General features: G+C 34.3%; 1 protein-coding gene across 51 annotated transcripts in view; it reads right to left on the bottom strand.

The window, feature by feature from the left end:
• Positions 1 to 1890: 1890 nt before the first annotated feature.
• nrxn2a (neurexin 2a) overlaps positions 1891 to 22542 on the bottom strand; it is a 708141-nt gene continuing 687489 nt past the window's right edge. For 35 of the 51 annotated variants that reach the window (XM_073934759.1, XM_073934753.1, XM_073934748.1 and 32 more), the window contains 2 exons: positions 10226 to 10304; positions 1891 to 4710 (listed from right to left, as the gene is read on the bottom strand). In XM_073934759.1, coding sequence (XP_073790860.1) covers positions 3923 to 4710; positions 10226 to 10304 — 867 coding nt within the window. In that variant the 3' untranslated portion in view covers positions 1891 to 3922. 51 annotated transcript variants of the gene reach the window in all.

Consider the following 22542-nt stretch of genomic DNA (forward strand, 5'->3'; position numbering starts at 1 on the left):
CTATTGATGACTGTGAGACTAGTGATGAGTGATGACTGTTATAGACTATTGATGACTATAAGACTAGTGATGACTGTTAGAGACTAGTGATGACTGTGAGACTAGTGATGACTGTTAGAGACTTGTGATGACTGTTAAAGACTGTTGATGTCTGTGAGACTAGTGATGACTGTTAGAGACTAGTGATGTCTGAGACTAGTGATGACTGTTAGAGACTAGTGATGTCTGAGACTAGTGATGACTGTTAGAGACTTGTGATGACTGTTAAAGACTGTTGATGACTGTTAGGGACAATTGATGACTGTTAGACTATTGATGACTGAGACTAGTGATGACTGTTAGAGACTAGTGATGACTGTTAGAGACTTGTGATGACTGTTAGAGACTAGTGAGGGTAGTGAGAGACTAGTGATGACTGTTAGAGACTAGTGATGACTGTTAGAGACTAGTGATGACTGTTAGAGACTAGTGATGACTGTTAGAGACTAGTGATGGGTGTTAGAGAGTGATGACTGTTAGAGACTTGTGATGACTGTTAGAGACTAGTGATGAGTGTTAGAGAGTGATGACTGTTAGAGACTATTGATGACTGTTATCAGTGATGAGTGTGAAAGATTTTATAGTGATGACTGTTAGGGAGTAGTTATGACTAGTTGACTAGTTCTTTGAAAAATAAAGTTTATTATTATTATTATTATTGAAGTGCCTTGGTTATTTTGTTCTACTGGCATTGCCAAAATTTCCTTCTAATTTTGAACAAAGAGATTTCATATCTCCTTTAAAATTTAGCATGTTCTCCCTGCATTCGTGTGGGTTTCCTCTGTGCTCTGGTTTCCCCCACAGTCCAAAGACATGTGGTAGAGCTGAATTAGGTAAACTAATATTGTCCATAGTGTATGAGTGTAAATGAGTGTGTGTGGATGTTTCCCAGAGATGGGTTGCGGCTGGAAGGGCATCCGCTGCGTCAAACAAGCTGAATAAGTTGGAGGTTTATTCCGCTGTGGCGACCCCGGATCAATAAAATGACTAAGCTGAAAAGAAAATGAATGAATAAATAAATTTAAAAATATATAAAATATTTATCACTATATACAGTTGAAGTCAAAATTAGTAGCCCCCCTGTTTATTTATTTTTTCCTAATTTGTTGTACAGAGAGATTTTTGTCAATACATTTTCAAACATAATAGTTTAAATAACTAATTTCTAATAACTGATTTATTTTATCTTTGCTGTGATGACTAAATAATATTTGACTAGATATTTTTCAAGACACTTCTAAACAGCTTAAAATGCCTTAAAGGCTTAACAAGGTTAATTAGGTTAATTAGGCAGGTTAGGGTAATTAGGCAAGTTATTGTATAAAGATGGTTTGTTCTGTAGACTATCAAAAAAAAAAAAAAAAACATCTTAAAGAAGCTAATAATATTGATCTTAAAATGTTTTCTAAAAAATTAAAAACTGCTTTTATTCTAGCCAAAATAAAACAAATAAGACTTTCTCCAAAACAAAAATATATTATTAGACATACTGTGAAAATGTATTTGCTCTGTTAAACATAATATATATATATATATATATATATATATATATATATATATATATATATATATATATATATAAACAATTAAAAGAGGGCCTAATAAATCTGACTTCAACTGTATTTATGCTAATTTTGATCAATTTATTTAGTACTATTGCAATTTTCAATCGCTGGTATTGGGCTGAAATTATTTTAACTTGCCTAACCACAAGCAAATTAATGACTGGAGAACTTGATCTGAACATTCCTAACTGTAATAGATAAAGACATTAAACCTCAAGGAAATTTCTTTAAGATTTCAATGAATAGATGTTCAAGAATAAAACAGACCACACTGACCAAATCAGTACGAAGTATAGAACCAAGTGTATTTTTCCCTCTGTCAATGTACACATATTTAGATTTCATCTCACAGTAACACTTTACAATTACATTAAGAACGGGAATATACTTTGACCAGCATAGGTAAATGACAATTATATCTTAAAAGAACAAACAAAACAAAAACACAAACGAAAAAAAGCCCTGTCGATGATATAACAAAAGAACCCAAATATAAAATGGAGGTATGGCTAGGTGTTACGCTTCATTCTTTTTTTTTTATACCAAATTCAATAAAATCCCAAAACATCCCTCCCCCCACCCCCAGAATTTCACCTTTGAAAATCACTTCGTGGAACTGAAGTAATATATCTGTAGTGAATAACATTTTTTTTTCAATTGAAGAGAAAGGACTAAACAAAATCTTTTTTGTAATAACAAGGAATGTCAATTCAGGAAAACCATATTTTTCAAATGTGAGAAATATCTAGACAGTATACTGTGTTGTTGATTTTTTTTCTTCCTTTTTCCTCCTTTCCAGGAGGTGTCCTTTGATACAAAAGTCCGGACACAAGGTTTGTGCTGCTTTATCCATTAAAGTCTTGTCAGTTTGCTCTCATACGCTTTCCTTTAAGGTTTGGGAGGTGGTGAGCTGGCATCCTGATGAGAATGAGTTCCTTTTTTGTCCGCCCAAAAGAGACGCCACACAGTTCTCAAAATATGATTTCGCCTCCGTTCTCCTTATCCTGTTTGTTTCACTGTCTGCAGTCTCATTTGGATGGGTATTGGGCTGTAGTTTCACACCATAGAGAATATAGGAGGCAAGAGAAAGAGTTCATGTAGTCTTGCGTATATCTTTCTCATGCCGGAGGACAAACGAGGACAAACACTCACACACACACGCACAATCGCACGCGCACATACGTACCGTCTGCACGATACACACAAACCTGTCTCCTGAAGAGTCTTCAGCAATGTCCTGTATTTACATAGATACAACATCTTTTGTCCAAGCTGATGCTCAGTTCAGGACAGTCCCGCTTTCTGAGGTCTGCGTCGTGCTTGTCCATGGTGCTATGTATCCTTCCGGGTGAGATGAAAGTTATCAACTTTATGTATTTCATATCAAAAACCTCTCATGAAAAGCTGAATGTGAATACATCATGCATGGAACACAATTAGTAGCCTAACAGATCACAATGTTTCGGCACCATGAAGAGAGAGAGAGCGAAAGATAGAGATACCTTTTTAAAGTTCTAACAACCTTCTGAATACTGGTGGAGGTGTGGATGTTAAAGCACCCTTCGTTGTCTGATCTGCGATTCTAACGTGTTTATGAAACCATGGCAGCAACACAACAAAGAAAGAATTAGATTCATGTGTTTTCATGACAGGGACAGATAAATCCCACTTTCTACACCTGACAAAAGAAATATCCGAGTGGAAATGAAGTCAGTTATTTCGGCTCTATCACCGAACAAAACAGAAGATGCGATTTTATCCTCTGCCTTTCTCACTGTATTTTTTTTCTCTCCCTCCAAAAAAGGTGTCAGATTTAACATCTCCACAAGAACTGATGGGAGCATCTGCTTGTCTTGTGCAAATAACGAACACAATCGCTTCTGTTGTTCATGAATTATTACAAGGAGGGCCAGCGAATGTCTGCTACGAGATCTCAATTTCATAGCTCTATAAACATAATATTAACTGAACGTTCAAGAATAGTACTAAAAGCTCATGTTTGGCGGGTTTTCTCTCTCTCTGTCCATGGTGTTTCGTTTCTCTCCTGTGGACCACGCGAAACATAAATCTTTAATCGTAAAGAGGGCATTACATCACCTGGAATGTAATGGAAGATTTTCTTTAGACATGATAAGAGATAAAATTACATACAACGATGGCTTCGCAAGACAGCAACGAAAGGAGGATCTATCCGTCAAGTCTATCCGTCCGTGTCTTTCGGTGGCAGAAAAAACGTTTGGAGAAGTAAACAGAAGATCGTGTGGCTTAAATGTTTAGAGGAGGTCAAATCCTCATCAGTACCTTCTCCTCTGTCTTTCTCAGACGTAATACTCCTTGTCTTTGTTCTTCTTGCCCTTGGTGGTGGTTTTAGCCACGGCGGCAGTCGTACTCGGCGTTTTCTCCTTCACTACGGCACCGTTGCTTTCAGAGCCGGAGTTGCGGCTTTGATCCACCTGATAAGAGCCTTCGTCTCGATTGCGGTATTTATACATGGCGTATAGGAGGATGAGGATGCAGAGGGCGGCAGCAGCCACGATGCCAACCACCATGCCTGTGGTGCTGCTGGACTCTCGAATCACCTCCACGGCACCTGGACGGCCCTTCTCCATCAGGTCGGTGGGATGAGCTGTGGGCACATGGGGGAAATCAGGCGGGTAGGTTAGACCTGGAGTGTGGCGCGAGGACGGGACGGGTGGCAGGAGCACCTGGTCGCGGGTGTTCATTTTGCCCGCTGGGATGTGGAGCTGGTTAGGATGGGTGGTCGGGGCAGGGACTGGAGGACGGTGGTCACCGTGGCCACTTTTGCCTACACCAGGGGGCGGTGGCAGGACCGTCCTGTCTGTGACCATGGGGGAGTTTCTGTTAAAGTCCTCGTCATCGGACTCCGTCATTTCTCCGGAGCCGAAGGCCGACACCTCCATGGGGTCACCGCAGTCCTCCTGGTCTGGAGGGCATGGCGGACGGGGGTCGGAAAGAATGAGGGACTCTTTGGTGGTCTGAAGGGGGGTCAGGGAGGTGGGAGGGGCGGGGATTGCGGGGTAACGGGTGGCCATGGAAATAGGGTCTTGGGTGTCCACTGTTATTATGGGCAACACAAGTTCACCTCCTAGGAGGAGAGAGGAGAAAGGGACGAGAGGAAGAAGAATTAGCGAGGGCTTGAGAAGGTCTACAAGTACACACATACATACACACACTATTTCAACTACTGTTCTGTTCAATTTATTTTACTACACATTAGAATTTACCATAAAACAGTTTCTAAACCTATGGCATGTCTAGAAGACTACAATAACATCTACAACAGAACCAACTCTTGAATAGCTCTTGGCTCTTCTTTGGTTAAACAAGATAGCAAACCATGGAGTTTGGGTCACTTACATCAACAAATAGGCCGCATGATTTTTGCATGGAAAAAAAGCAAATTACAAAAACAAAAGTGTGTAAGATGGTCCCTTTAAAAACACAACTTTTTCCTCCTCTGACACACTCATCTGTGCTCTAGTCTTTCAGCTGACTTTTACAAATACAAATACAATCCTATGCATATGTGCATTCACTGATAACTGAGTTAAACGCTGTGTCTCAAAACCTAGTTAGCCTAGCTGCCCTAATGCTGACAAACTTAGTAAATGTCATTACAAACAAAATGGAAGCTTGTAGGTTGTTTTGACTGATTTGAGACGTTCTTTAAAGGCCGAAATTTCATAAAAAAACAAAAAGATGGTGACAACTGACACTAACATGAGGTTAAGCTAAGAAGTTAAGTATGAAGCGCAGATATTCTACATTTCAGGGTGCATTCACACTTTCAGTTGGATTCTTTTGGTTTGTTTGGTTCGTATGTATTAACAAAAATAGAGAATTATTCATCTAGTCCTAGTTTAGTCCTTTATATTTACTGTCACTTTTTAATACTTTCCCTAAGGGTTCAAAACTAAAAAAAAAAAAAAAACAAAACATTTATGATGGATTTATAATGTTAAGCAGTCCAAAGACTTATGAAATGTTTATGGTTGCATCTCACAACATTATGCCCGGTTTTTGCTTGGTTTAGATGTCTTTTTAGGCTTTTCGATCTGGAGTGTGTTTCCCAAACATAACAACATAATTTGTGGCTAAAATATGATAGCAAGATGCATCATTTGGGAAAAACGATGTAGGAAGGAGTGTTTCCCAAAACTTTGGCTGCTTTTTTACAGATCCATTGTTTGAGCCACGTTAGTTATAACGCAGAATGTCGGCAATGACACTCTAAACTGGGTGAAGTAACAACTTCTTTAGAAAAAAAAAAACACATAATTTCTTTGTTCAAATTATATTGTTTTACACGCACAGGTGTAAAAAAAAATCCATTATTAGTTTTTAATAAAAACAGGCACTCGTTTTCCATATTAATTTTCCATATTAATTGAAATATATGTAAACAACACATTTAGGGCCTACGTTTCCTTTACAAATTTTATTGAGAATATTCCATATTTTATTATAAGCATAAACCCACTTAGTAACGCATATTTTAATCTCATATATAAATCAAATAAATCATTAGGCTAATGGTTGTAATTCACAATAAGCAAAGTGTTAAGAAAAGAAAAAATCCTACTTAATCATAGTAATAATAATAATTATTATTATCATTAATTTATAATAATAATAATAATAATAATAATAATAATAATAATAATTATTATTATTATTATTAGTATTATTAATACATAGAATATTGTTTATTTACTTTTTGACACATTTACACCACTGCAGAAATGTTCTAACCAAAAGGCCCATGTCATATAGGTCTACAGTACAGACACATTTCTTAATAAATAACCTACTATAAATTAAAAGCATTAACTTATGCTATATATTTTTTGTTTTCACAAGCTTTGGAGACGTAATATAAATTCTACTTTTAAATAATGGGTCATCTATAGCTTTCATCATTAGCCTTGGATGTGTTCAAAATGGCATATATCTTTTCAAAGGGCACTGCGAAGGGAACGCAATTGTCAAAATGAAGATCGCTATAACTGAACTGTAAAAATACTTTGAAAGCAAGATGACTTCATGTTGGAACTTTCTAAATAAATAGAGGGATGACTGGGAATAGAACCCAACCAGGAACTATGCTTGTTACTACAGCTTTAGAGGTTGCAAGCGTACGAGTTTGCGAATGTTTGTTGGAACGACGGACTTGGGAAATGGTAAATCAAAAAACTATGTTTGTAACAACGCAACTTGTGACCTTAGTTGGTTAACAATGGTTTTCAGAAATGCACCCTTGGATGTTTGGTGCACCAAGGTTCAGATGCCAATCGATTGTTTTAACTGAACCAAACTTGCCAAGTGTGAACATACCCTTAATTATATACACTATTGTACAAACACTTTGGGGTTAGTATGTTTTTTAATCATTATTGTTTTATTAAGCAAGTGCGAACAACCCACAAAGCAATTTTATGTTTAATCTAATTCTTAGAAGTCTTTTAGATTTTCACTGACACCTCAAATTTAACCTTGTTAAATTTGAGGTGTCAGTGAAAATCTAAAAGATGTCTAAGAATTGCCCAAAAATAGACTAGACATCAAATAGACATGAATGAATGACAGAAAGTCTGTCTGATCTGTTTATTTGATTTGGCCAATCTGTCTATGTTTAGATCACTTAAGCACTAAAATACTTGCTGTGTAAATAGGTTAAAAGTGACTGTCAACATGAAATGTTTCACAAAAAACTATTTTAAATAAATGGTATTCTTATGAACTATTTTAATCAAATTTAAATGAAAGAATCCTGAATTAAATCAAGGATTAAAAAAAGGTAACACCACAACTGTTTTTAAAGCATTAAATCATCTGATTAGAATGCTATCTGAAGGATAATGGTACACTGAAGACTGGAGTAATACTATTCAAAATTTAGCTTTGGCATCACATAAACAAATTAGTTTCATTATAAAACAGAAAAAACATTTTAAATTATAATTCTAAAAAACATAACAAATCTTACTGACCCCAAACCTCTGAATGTTAATGTAAAACTACAACATCAGCAGTACTGATAAAAACAACAACAAAACTTTCATTTTAAATTAATTTTACTCCTAAAATATGGGTGCAATTAATTATTGTTGTTTTAATAATGCATAAACGACTGCTAAATAAGCTAGCTAGGCAGCTGACTAGAATTTGAGACAGAGCCAAACAAATAGGGCTGTTGTACCAATTAGTAAATAAGAAATGTCTGGGTTCAATTGTTTAATTTCACACTTTGTGCATCTAAAATAATCTGAAATGGAACCAAAGGCTTGAACAAATGTCAAACGGCAACAGCTGATTTTCCAGATGGGCCATCAGAAAGAACTGAACCACTCAACAACACTGAATGACTGCAACATAATGCACAATCACAATAGCAATAGCTGAGCACAGGGTAATAATTTCATGTTCTATGCCACACAGTTTGACGTCACACCTATTTTACAGCTGATTTATGAAAGCTCATAGCAGAAAACCAAGTGATGGAGTGGAATGACCACTTGGCGTTATGAATAGCCCAGATGGGAACAAAAGATCAAACAACATAAAACCTTTCTGTTAGATTAGCTCATTATTATTGAGTTCATGAATGACTTGTTAAGACCTAAAAGTTTTTTTTTCCCTTTATTCACTGAGTCTACAGCAGTGGTTTTCAACCTTTTTGATTCAAAGGCTCGAAAAAAAGTATGTTCTGTTATAACTGTGACAAAGTAGCTTGTTTTAATCCTTTTGTTATAAACAGTTGAATAATATGTTTCAGAGTTTCTGATTAAATGGTACTGATTGAATAATAAAATATCTGGCAGCACTTAATAAAAAGGTCTTAGTTGTTCACCTTAGTTAAGGCATTATGCAGTATGAAGTAATAATGTCATTTCCTAGCAATTTTGCCTTTTTGCTATAAAAATAAAGTAATAAAAATGTTCATCTTAGCTCAGTGCAGCAACTAATGTTAACAGTTACAACAAGTTTTGGAATTAACATTACAATTAAAAAATTGTTGGTAGAATATTTTTTTTTGTTGTTGTTAGATTATTTCTATTATTGTATTTATTGTCACAAAGTTATTTTTTATGTATTATTTTTAATTGTATATGGCATTATGTAAGATTATTCATTATTACTATAGTTTAGTATTTCTAATTTAGCTCACATTTTGTTATGTTAAACAATATATTTGACTAGACATTTTTTTGAAATTTATTTTTAGTTTTTAAATATTGTTGTAGCATATTTCATCCATAATAGTTTATTATTGTTGCCATGTTTGTGATGCACTTTGGTCAACATTCCTGTTGTTTTAAGGTGCTATAAATACAGTTGACCTCAAACTTGAATAAGAAATTGTAATAAATCTTACAAAATAACAAATACAATTAAAGAATTAGTTGATGGTAAATAACTTTAATAAATTAAGTTAATACTATTTATATTTACATCAAAAAAGTAAAATTAAAGTTATATTAATAAATTACACCTTTTTGTAAAGCATAATTATATTATATTATATTATATTATATTATATTATATTATATTATATTATATTATATTATATTATATTCAAGCAATAGTATTTTGTAATACATAGATTTGAAAATAAGGGAAAGAAGATGTAGAATTTTTCATTATTTATGTTATTATGATTATATAAGAAATACATTTTGGTTTAAATCTTAAGTATATTCAGCATTTTCATTTAGATACGGGTTTAATTATTTTAATATTGTCAACTGTTAATCTTGAATTTTTTAAATATTTGACTTTGTTGAGGACCCCTAGTTGGCCCTGGCCCCTGGTTAAGAACCACTGGTCTACAGGACTAATATTTTATATAGTCCTAGCAGGAATTATGGTAAAAAAGGCAGCATATCTGTAACTGATAAGGTCATGTACAATGTATATTTTACATCAAAATATATGTTATTTGCTGGATAGTTAAAAAAATAAACATCAATTTCATTTTATCTCTAATTCTTAACATGTTTTTAAAAACAATAAAATAGAACATTTTAAATGTAAGCTCTTATTTGAATTAAAAAGTAGACATTAATATTTGCACCATTGGTAAAAATGAACAAAGTAGGCTGTGAACAAAATGTCTTTCTTGTTTAACCATGTCATTTTCTTAAAGCCATTTCCCGATTTGTAAAGCCCAACAGTTTTTTTTTTTTTTTTTTTTTGTTGTTGTTGCTGGAAATCATAACTTGACCTTTGTGTTTCTTGTAAAACAAGTGGAGCAATTTAGTGTTCCTGGACTGGTCACCCAGTTGGAAAACACTTCAAAAAAATTTAGCTCATATTAATTCAGAGTTATCAATGAGAGAGCTTTGCTTTTTGTTAATATTTTGAGCCAAAGATCAGAAGGTTAAACATCAAAGATATTTTCTTCACAGCCTTTACTGCTCATTTTTACCAAGGGTGCCCATATTAGTATCAACAAAACTGCACTACATCCAGAATCAGAAAATGTCAACAAGTCATTAAAAACCCAGTTTTTATAACAAGACAGAGATCTTAAGTGCTGTGTGTGCGCAGCGAGAGGCTGACAGCTGTGTGCATGTGTTTGTGTGTGTGTGTATTCTCACCAGTGCCCGGCTCACACTCCTCCAGATCCTCATCATCACTGGGACACTCAGCTGAGGCCACCAGCAGGTCATCCGAGTTCTGCAGGAGGAAAAAAAAAAACATACAACACACACTTCATACGTGACACTTTATAATGGGAGATATTGGAAAATAGTAGTGTTAGCCTGTTAGCATGGAAAGCATATCTCCTTCCAGCAAATCGGCATCCTCTTGAACACATTAATGCACACTATACAACATCATTACAATACAACACGAAACATTCACCAGAGAGAAAACTTTATAGTAAAAGTTAGTAATTAATGCTTCAAGAAAAGGTAGGTTGTTGATGTTTGCTAGCCATTTTCTGTCTGAACCGCATTTGTACAAGCAGCATTAATCTAATACTTTCTGTGTGGGTAGAGGTTTGCAATAACATATTTTGACAAACAAGTAGGACAGCCTTTCATAATGCTCAGACCGAATGTTTTGATTGGACACATTTTTCCTGATCTTACGCCTGCCACAAAATATTATCCCAGCAAGCACACAGCATAAGACGTTAATATTAGCTTAGATTTAGGTCTTGCAAGCATCTAAGGACAATGTTATTTTGATGTCCAAAAACGGCGTCAAATGATGTTGATATTTGGTTGATATTAGTTTGTGTTGAAAAGTGTCCAAAATCGAACGTTGAGCCAATATATTAAACCAACATCACATTTACATCAAATATTGACAATCAGGTATGGCAACCAAAATCCAACATCTGATAAACGCCATAGTGGTAACATCCACACAACGTCAAGCTGTAACATCATTAGACGTTGATATTTGGTTGTGTTGGAAAGTGACCAAAATCCAACATCAGCATTGTAGACTGACATCGGTCTGATGATCATCAGATATCAACTCGATTTTCATTTCCACCCAAAATCCAACGTTCCTTAACTTTGGGATACAACATCAATCTGATGTCATGTTGATGCCCTGTGCCTGCTGGGATAATACACATAAATACATCTGAGCCACTTAATTGAATGATTGCTCTCAGAATGTGAAGAGCTTTTCAACAAGCATAATAAAACAGTTTTTTCCAGATAAAGGAAAAGTTCCTTTCATTATTCACAATCACCATTTCCTCACGCTCTAGTGTTTTTAAATCTGTTCTGTTGGACAGAAAACATGATATTTTAAAGAATGTTTGAAGCCACTAAAATACTAGAAACTCAAACAAGCTTGAAACAACTGGAGGGTGAGTAAATCATGAGAGAATTTTAATTTTTGGGTGATCTATCACTTTAATCTCTTTTTTCCGCAACCTTGAAATGCAATCTGAAGTTGTGCTGGTTATCTTATCTGGCTGCTTTCCTTTTAAGCCTGTGCTTTTCTTTGTCCCAAGAATTTATATATATAAAAAAGCTAATAGACTTTTCAGCTTTGTTCATGCTGAAACTTTTTAAAAACTTTGTATTATTGTTTTGTTTGACTTTTCAAATGTAATTTTACCCCTGAATACCCAGATTTTTATAATAAATATGTCTTATGGACATATGAATGATTAAAAATGATGCGTTTACAACAAAGACCGGACTAATAAAAGAATTTCAGGGTTTATCATATGATTTATAGAAATTATAAAATTACAATTAATGTTAATTTCACTGTAATAATCCGTTTTACACTTAAAAGGTTTTCGTTATTTCATTAAATGTCTACATATTTTATTGCATGCTATTTCTAGCAAATAAAAAAATACATGACAAATTGAAAATATATAATATTTAAAAAAATATATAAATAACACAATATATATATAATTACAGAAGGAAACATAAAATGACAAAAACATTAAGCTTGAAGGCCTAACAGTTCATTTTGCCTCCTAAAAATACCAGAAAATACATTTTACTGTTGTTGTTATTGTCATTATTATTGTTATATTATTATTATTATTATTATTATTATTATTATTATTATTATTATTATTATTATTATTATTATTATTATTATTACACTTTTTAGCATACTTGCTTACAATAAAATATGTGAAAACATTTAGTGTGTTTTTAATTTGAAGCAATCAGTTTTCCCCAAATACTGTCGTTTATGTTTTACAGGGATTAAACATAGTCAGTGAAGAACAAAAAGAAAATCCTGAATTATGAAACTATCCTCAGCAAGCCCAACACGAGTGAATAAAGTTGTATACTTCATTCACCTGTACTTGCTTTCTGTTTCTGTGAATTGAATGCCTGATTTAAATTATTTTTAAAAAGCCATTTCCAGTCTTTTTATGTAAAATAATTATATATTTATTGCGCATATTTGACACACATAAAATACTAGCTAAGAAAAGAGCCTAAGCAAATAGAAAAAAAAATCATTTAATCTCAGAAATGTTTCAAATGTCATTTCCACCACATCCACGGTGAACAAGATGACATTTTAAAACCCTTTTATGAAAAGACACTTCTCAGAATTGTTTAATTTCAGCCTACAAGAAGCCCACAGCTTTGAAGAAACAGTCACTGGTTTGCTGAGGCATTTGTTCAACTCTTACCATGCAATGGTGTTAAACCAAAAATGGCTTTGCTGCCCCTTGGTTTGACCTGAGTTTGAATTAACATTCCCTACTCATACCTCGCATTCATAAAACATGTAATTGGATGTGGGCCATGACTGATTTGGACGCTTCAGTTTGTCCTTTCCCATCGAGAGGTCAGAACAATTTCGCATGAGCATATTTATCTGTTTGCGGGGCTGGGAAGCATCGACTGCGAGTGCTGGTATATGGAGGTATTTATTGAGGCTGACACTGGTATTTGCATTCATGCGCTCTGTTTTAATATCAACAAAACAATACACACGGCTAGGGAATACTTTACAAATGAAAACATTCAGAGCAAGCATCATGAGAGTTAATGCAATAAGCTCATGTCTGTGGACTCCATGATGCAGCAGAGATAATACATTTTTTTTACTCTGTAATAGATTCCAGCCTAATATATGCAGATGCACACCACATATACATTTAAATACTGATTATTTTGACCATGATTGATGTCTATATGGTAATTAGATTTGCCTGCAGACAGTCTTAAAGGGATAATTCACGCAAAAATGAAAGTCATCTGCAATTTACTCACCTATAGGCCATCTAAGATAACATTTTTTGCTGTAACTGTAAAGTTAATTAATGAATTCTTCTGTGATCATAAATTAATTGATGTTTATGAAGTAGTTAGACAAACAAGATGTAAGCACCTGTTTTTGAAACAATCTTTTCTGATTTTGCTCAGATTTACTGACATATATATTTCCAAATTAAGCAAGAGCATAATGTTTGCAAGTCTCAAAGTAACAATGTGGTGTTTTCTTTCCGAATGAATATACAGTATTTTGAATGAATGTTTTCACTGAGTTTACTGATTTATTCATTAAGGCAGATATTAAGGACTGCCATTTGAAAGTGGAAGCAAGTAGTCGGATTTTGATTAAATAAAACTAATATTTTTATTTCAATGAATTAATTTCCATGAATTAATTGTTCACATTAAGACTAACAATGTGTGCTAGCAAAACTGTTGTGAATTTTGATTTCATGGGGACTTTAGGGGTTCTGTTTTAACTATCTAAGCTCAAAGTCTGAAGAGCATGGCGCAAAAGCATTAAGGGCATTTCTGAATCCACTTTTGCTAATTTACGGAAGGAAAAATACAGTTTGCGCCACGGTGCATAGTCTAACAGGGTTGTGCTTATTCCCTTAATGAGTGTTTTGAGCAAAATTTGCATTAAACCAAACAGTCTCATCTCCCATTTCCATTAAGAGCCTGTTGTGTCGCACCATGGCACATTTGCTATTTACCAGGCGGACTTTGTGAGTATAAAAACTGAACACTTCACTAACGAGAAAACAGTTAAACAGACCGTCTGCAGCACGAGGATAAAAAACAAGCCTTCTACATTCGGCATCTTTACTTTCTCGTTCTCTTTACTTTTACCCTTTACTTTATTCTTTTAATTTTGTGGATAAGGAAATGGTTTTGTGCGAACATTACTAAAGACATCCATTAGCCTACAAATTTTAATTTAATTTGTTAAGCACAAAGATTTGATTCAAAACTATTTTTAAATTCAGTTCTAATTTGTAGCAAACAAATAAATGTACAGTAACACAAAGTGTGGTCAAAAAACGGATTTATATCCAAACACACGTTCTTATGCCCCATATGATAATGAATCTGTCTTCGAAACCTCACTGATGGTTGAATTTAAACTTGTTTTTATTAAAACAAATATAAATATGCATTAAATAAATACTACTACTACTAATAATAACATTATATAAATGCAAATTGTCATGAATAAACTCAAAAAAAAAAAAAAAAAAACCCGAGATGAGGCATAGAGACAGTGGTTTTTATATTTATGTAGAAAGTAATAATTTTTGTAATATTTTTTGTAATATTTTATTTTTGACTTTAGACCAGTGCAAGTTGCTTTTAGTTAGTCAATAGTGTTGTCCATTTTAGATTCTCAACAATGTGCCTTAACACACCTCTTTTTTAGATCGGCACACCAATTAGTCCACAAAATGGAGCAAATGGATTTGCTATTTGAACAACGTGGTGCAAAACATAAAAATTAGGCATGTGCTGGTCTGAAAATAGCAAAAAATCATGCCAAACATGTTTTGTGCCTTATTGCGCCGGGTGTATGACAGGGCCCTAGGTCAGAAACTTGTTCACCTACAGGTGGTTTCACTATCATATTTATTCATTCATGATAGGTTTTATAAGCTTGTTCTAACATTTGAACTAAAGAATCTTTTAAATAAAGAAATTTTAAGTCGTTTCTAAAAAAACCTTAGAAAATTGCAATGTAGTGTGCAATAATAATAATGACTTTTGCAGACGTGCAATACTTTCAATTTTGAAAATTATTATTTTTGGCCATTTCTCAAACAATATGGCTAATATATTTTGGTGCATTTGAACAAAAAAGATTTATCAAAGAGATCTATTTATTAAAATAATATTTTAGCCTTCACACATTTTTAGAAATAGAAAGATAATACAATTAAATTTATGTAAAAGTTTAAAGAAAACAAAAATTACAATCTACAAAATTTCACCAAATTGAAAAGTTTGTTTCTTTTAAATTTTGTTCTTTTTATTTAATATTTCCCATAACATATAAATTTGGGTGTACAAATTTTGGACCGTTATTTTGTTAGATTTGTTAGACAAATATGATATTGTAAAGCTTCCTTTAGAAAATATTAACTTATATGACAGATTTGTGAGGGATGTATTTATATATGCTGAGCACTGAATTTTGAAGAAAGCAAAACATTGTTCACTTTGGATGATACTTTCTACTTTTTTTTAATTTAGCAGATTGTTTTATTCAAAACGGCTTACAATGAGTTTTATTGGATAAAGCTATTCAGTTTCTATGTAAATTATCTGTGTTGGAATTGACCGTAATGTAAGTGGTAGCAAGTGCATCAAACTAGTTCAGTTTCTTGCACAAAACTGATCGATTTGATTTATATATTATCATATATATTTGATGTATCATCAGGAGCCATGAGTATTTATTTTGTTTTGCCTGCATATGCTATTTGACTCTCAAAGTGCTGGCATCTATTGACTTATTGTGATGAATCACTAAAGAACAGGTTCAGCTAAACAAATGTTAACTGCTCTACTGAGAACAAAAATCACCTACATTTTCAGGATAAATAAATAAACAGCAAAGCTTTGTTCTGTGTGAACTATCCCTTTAATCTGCTGGTCTGAAAAGTCCTGCATTGATCTATTCCACATATCTAGTGTTTTTCTTGCTTTCTGATTATTCACCACTGTCAGCTTCAAACATTTTGAATCCTCAACCGGCCAAAGTTAAATTACTTTTGAAGGTGAGCTTATTGAGAAAACATGCTGTTTCAAAGGCGTTCCGTCAAATAAGCAATGTTAGCACGCTTCATTTACACCAAATATACAAAAACATTTAGTGTCCTCGACATCCATCAAACACTGGTGTTGCTGAGTTCTGCTGGAAAGAAAAAATGGTGACAAACATTAAATGTACAGAAAGCCCCATCAGGCTTATTTTAAACAAAAAAGGCTGGCTTTGAACGATCAAAGCATTTTCTGGGACAAAGAAAAGCTATGACAAATTTGCTAGGTTTTTGAGTCTGATTTACAAATACTAAAGACTCTGACATTCCGAACTGCTAATTAAAAGACGCATTGCAGCATTAGTTTTGCCTGACTGCGTTTAATAAAGGATAATTAGCGCGCTTCTTATCTGCACTTCTGCACAATGCTTATGTGTTCGGTAAGACAAGTTTATTAAGAGCACTGGAATTGCAGGTTGTTTCGATATGTGCATACATTTCTGACAAATACACCATGACTAATTTTTTGACTTGGCGTAAAGAAAATCGAGGGCACTTTAAAGGTCCTAATCCTTGCATAGAGATGGTGTTGTGTCAGCGTGATCAAGGGCTTACTGAACAGACACTATTCACGATGGCACAATTTCCAATGCACTGACGTGAGCCTTGATTTACGTGGCGGTTCACTTCAAACGCAGAGCAAATTTGTGGTCCAATTTGAGGTCTTGGAAAAGCAATCTTAGAACAAAAGATTTGTGCTGCTAGAGGTATGGACGCTTTGATAGAAAACAGCACAAGCCGCTCAAAATGAGGCTGAAATAATAACATATGTCTGACCCTGCAGCTTTGACTGATTTTCAGAATACTCGATTTGAGTTTGAGACACACGCTGAGTAGATTTGCCCTTCAAATATTCAGATGTTTTTCCAGCACATTCAGGCCTGATTCGAGCTGAGGGAAGAGGAGAGAGAATCATAAAGGTCATGCAACCTCATAAGTGACTGATTCTAAACGCTCTATTAAAGCAGAAAATCTGCATGCCACACAAATGGCAATCCAAATGGCTCAAAATAAAACATAAGAATGTAGCTAAGCTAAAACTGAAACTCTCATGTCAGCAACTAACTCACAATTAGTTGCAATAGTGTTACATTAGCATGTCGTTAAGATAAACACTTTACATGCAACTGACATAAAGCTGTTTATATAGAGTAAAATGAACATGCCGCTAAACTAATATTAGCTATTATTATTATTATAGTTTTATTATTTAGTAACTATTATCATAAACAATAATATTATTTTAACTAATTTTAAAAATAATCTATAGCGTCAATTCAGTTGAGTTTAGTAGTGTAACTAGGATGTTACTGAACAAAGAAAAACACTCTTCTATCATCAACTTAATATTAGCATGTTGCTAAACTAATGATAAAATATTCTGCTGAATAGCTTTCTATTAATTTCAATTTTAACATTAGCATGTTGGTAAGCTTATAATACCCACATAGCAAAATTTCTCTGGCCCAGATCTGGCCCACACAGTCAGCTTTTTTTTGGCCCACATGCCGCAGTGAATTAAAGTACATGATTGGACCAAGTCTGGCTTCCATACAAGGGCCAAGCATGGACCATATCTGGGCCAAGTCTCAACCAAGTTAATAAGTCATAACTGGGCCTGAACCGGACCAGATGTGTTAGTGTGTCACGACAGCAATTATATGATAAACCCATGAAGCATTTCGCTTTATGGCCACGCTTTTTCTCAAAGCAACCCGACTGGTGAAATTTACTCAAACATATTTTTAATGTATTTTAAAAGTGGGTCAAGATGGGCTAAACTTATGTGGCCCACATACATTTTTAACATCTGGGCCAAACATTACATTTGATATCTGGCCCAAGTCTTGTGTGCTGCCTTAAAGACGGTGCTATTTCTGCCAAACCTGAGCCATGTTTGGCCCACATGCTCTATGCCAATGCCAGGCGAATGCCTGCTGTGCCAACTTTATGCCAAATCTGGGCCAGATGTCTTTGCTCCCTGGGTAACTACACCTGAGGTGTGTTTAGATTAGTTTAACAGTGGCGAACAAAACTGTTGGCACAGATATCACAACTGATTTCAATATGACTTTACCATGCTGCTAAGCTACTGAGCAAATAATAATAAAATAATAATCTGCCAGAATTGATTCACAACCAATTTCAGTTACATTATCTTATTGCTTAACTGAAAATAAAACCTTCTGCACACAATTGACCCACTTTCATCCTATTCCAGTCACGCCCGATTCACAAGGGGCTTTAGTGTCTAAAAAAATCAGCGTCTAATAAAATTAGTCAGCAATCGGCTACTGTCTGAGCTGGTGTATTTGCATACAGCGATCTGATTGGCTGACGCGTACGTCAGCACTTGAAAAGTTGAGAAAGTCCCAACTTCTTCAGCGAGCACACCACTGAAGCGGCACTGACAGATCCACAATGCAGTTTGGCAACGCCTAACATCACCCATTCAAAGTGAATGGGAAGTGTTGACTCTGATACCCTGTGTAAATCGGGCATTAGTGTTGTTAAAGTCAAACCAACTTTTACTGGAAGTGATCAATTTAATGAGTTGGCTAATGATGAAATACTTTGTGTGGGACTGACAGACTTGATTCATGGTGCAATTTTAGCATGTTGCTAAACTAATAATGAAGCTTTTTACACAGTGTCAACTTGATTAGCGATATTAGCGTGGTGCTACACATAAAGCTTGTTTGTTTGATCTGGCTGGTTTAAGCTGCTCTCCCAGCCTGGCTAAATTGGTCAAGCTAGTCTCCCAGCTGAGTACATGCTAAGACAAGCCTGACCGATTTATTTTGCTTTAAAATAAGCATTCAAAAACACATTAAAACCTGTAATAGCCAGATTGGAGATCCGCTAAAACCAGCCAACCATTTTTTTACTCTGTATGGGATTAAGTCGTAACTGATGTTGGTCTAATAAGCAATAAAAATACACAGAACACAAAAATACTGGGCAAAATCAATTTAGGCTCCACTGAAATGCTTTTTTTCAATGTCGGTTCTACACAGTGAATGTTAATATAGTTCATAAAGTAATGAATCTGTAGTCTAGACAGTGTCTGGTTCTTTTCCATAAAAACGTCTTGCTCATCTTGGGGAGAAGAGGAAAGGACTGCTGCACTGGGACTTCCTCTGCACTAAGCTGTCTCACTCATATCCCCATTTCCCTGCTATTGCTTTGTATGACTATTTACACCCAGGACAGCACGGATTAGGGGTGATTCATAGCGCACATGTGAGAGAATCTGTGCTTGTCCTCGATCGCGCTAATGCGTGCCGCTATAGTCGCTATGGATCGTGGCAGTTTCTCTATGATTGACAGTGATTGTTATTGAGCTTGCCCTTTATTCTTATCATGGTGCATCTGCTGATCAATGGACTTGAACAGCCCATGAATAAAGGCTGACAGTGGGAGAGGCGAGAGCTGCTAATTCACAACCAATATGTGATGAATGGACGCCCGAGACAACACACATGTCAGATATGACACTCAATATCCTCCATATTAATAATCTGGTGCTCCAGCCGTTTACAGATGCGCCTTGAGGTTAATTTGTTTTTTTTTTTTCTTCAGGCTGTCAACAGATAGGAAGGATTGCAATAGGCCAGAGGCAATAATGGTCAGTCTAAGCTTGAATGGCATAAAGCAGTGGTTCTCAAACTTTTTTCACCAAGTACCACCTTAGAAAAAAATTGTCTCTCCAAGTACCACCTTACGACGCTATTTTTTAACCAGTATTAAAAAATAGTGTTGTGGGCCTAATTAAGCAGCTACAGGTGTGCACAGTTTAAAAACGATGCAGATTAATTCCTATTATTAAGAATATGTATTATTGTCAGTCACTTTAAACATTTTAAATAGTCTGAACATTAACTGTGCTTGCAGGTAAAAAATAAAATAAAATTTTAGTTAAAATGTTTAAAGGTTCATAAAAAATGGCGCTGTTCTTAAAAAGTAAAAAGAAAACTGCTGCACTTAAATCTAAAGTATTCATAATAGCCTATTCATCAAAAGCAGGAAATGTTGCTTGGACCTCATAAATATAGGCTATATGTCATATTCATACACTTTTAGACAAATCTTGAAATGTTAAATGTACATATGACAGGGTTCATACAGGCACAGCCTAATGAAAATCAATTCCAGCACCTTTTTTTTTTTTCAAGACTGACATGCTATGTATTGAAGACCTGAAATGTATTCTCAGCAACCCATAAAACATTGCATAGGAATAGATACAAATAAAAACCATTAATAATAATAATAATAAAAATATTTATTAATCATATATTAATAATATAATAAACCTGCACTTAATGATTGTGAAATCTTTTTTGTACTCAAGGAAAAATACTATTACACTGCTAAAATAACACAATTTTTTGTAAATAATACTAATATTAGGTAAAAGTACAAAGTACTCTTTTAAAAAGTACTAGTTGGTTACTTTTGAAAAAAAAAAATCAGATTTTCATTTTGAAATCACTTTTTTAAGTGTAAACCTGATTGAATGGTTTAATTGCTTAAATCTCAAAGCTACATGTATAGGAATTTGCACTAACAAAGGAAGTATGGTTGATTTTTCCTTTCATGACAATTAATCTTTTTTTAAATAGCACTGGTAAAACTACCAAATAAACTTTAAGGCCATAGAGACACTTTTTGCCCATTTTTTAAACAATATTTTCAAGCTTTGAAAGGTTTAATTAAAGTACATGGTAAAATATTTAAATTTAGCCTTTTATTTACATATTTTACACTATTTTTCTTTACAATATGGCAAATTTGTTTCTTAAATAGCTGTACATCACATGTAGATTTTATTTTACACTTGATCTTAATCTAAAATACAAAAAAAAAAAATACAAGTACACTTTCAGTAAAAAAATAAAACAAATGACTTCATTTTACTTGAGGTATTTGAAATATGACAACACTACATTTATCAACGCAGTGTTTTAAGAGCCTTATTGATAATTTTGATAAATAAACAATAATTTACTTACTTAAGTAACAACGAATTGTTTTAACCTGTAATGCTTTAACACAGATCAGAATACAGCTAAATGTATAAATCACTCAAATACCTCATCCAGAAACATTTCCAGCATTATTCTTTTGTCGTAAAGAAATAAGTTCCACCTTTGCTAAAAGTAAGTTTCACTTCACAATACAGCCAAATAAGAAGACAATTTGCATTGTCATCGATCATGCATCAATCTAATTCTAAATACTTGATAACTTTGAATACTTTTGACTAAATTTAGTCAAGGAGCAAAGATAAATAATGTATACTTTAATAGTGGAGAGATCGCGATTGTATTCAATCTGAGCACACACGCGATCATGAGAGGACTTGCAGTTCATTTGAAAAAAAGCCTATTTAGGAGCTCGCATATCTGTTTTAGCGATTTGCGTACATGAATGCGCTCTCTCGTGTTAAAATAAAGCACTCGCCACATTTGCAGAAATGAGTAATTGAGCAATACCTCCATTCCCGCGCCGCCATTCAGAATGTATTTAGAGGAGTGACAGGTCAGAGGCGAGTCGACTGGCTGTCGGAGAGCGAAACGTGTATGTAGATAATCAAAAAGGCAGGAAATATGTCCGCGGTTTAATTACTCTGCTAGACATCTATATAGTGAAAACATCCGAGAAGCACTATTCCAACAAAACTTTTGTTTTTAAGTTGTTTTTTCTGTCTCTGCAACACAGAAAGCATTTGTCCCGCCCTTACGTTTCACGCGACTAGAAAAGGTGGACTGTGATTGGCTACTTTTCATGTCAGTCAAATCACGCTTCAGAATCAATTCTTAAACTTCGGAAACTGATTTTCAGCAGCTTATGTCACAAAGCACTAAAGTAAACACTCTAAGCACAGCGTTGTGATCGTACGCTTCACAAAACAGCCAATGCTGATCACATCGATGTTATATTACGCATCAAAGGATTAAAAGTGTTAATTGTTTCTTTCATTATTTGGCGATTCCTCCGCGTACCACTAGGAGGAAGCCCGCGTACCACTAGTGGTACGCGTACCACAGTTTGAGAACCACTGGCATAAAGAAACTAGCTTTTGAAGAAATAAAAATTACATATCTTGCAGAAATGTATCAAAGTAGAAATTATATGAAGAGTTTAGATGCAAATGACTCTGAGTGAAATCTGAAATGAGGATTTTTTTTGTCAGGCTTCTGTGCATAGGTTTAGTAATTTCACCCTTATAGCAAAATAGGTACTTTTTATTATATTTAAAGTGAAATAACGGAACATACACTCTCAGAAATAAAGGTATGTGAGTTGCCACTGGGGTGGTACCTTTTCAAAATGTACAAATTTCTACCTAAAAAGTCCATATCA

The sequence above is a fragment of the Danio rerio genome, chromosome 21 (assembly GCF_049306965.1).
Source record: "Danio rerio strain Tuebingen ecotype United States chromosome 21, GRCz12tu, whole genome shotgun sequence".
Taxonomy (NCBI): domain Eukaryota; kingdom Metazoa; phylum Chordata; class Actinopteri; order Cypriniformes; family Danionidae; genus Danio; species Danio rerio.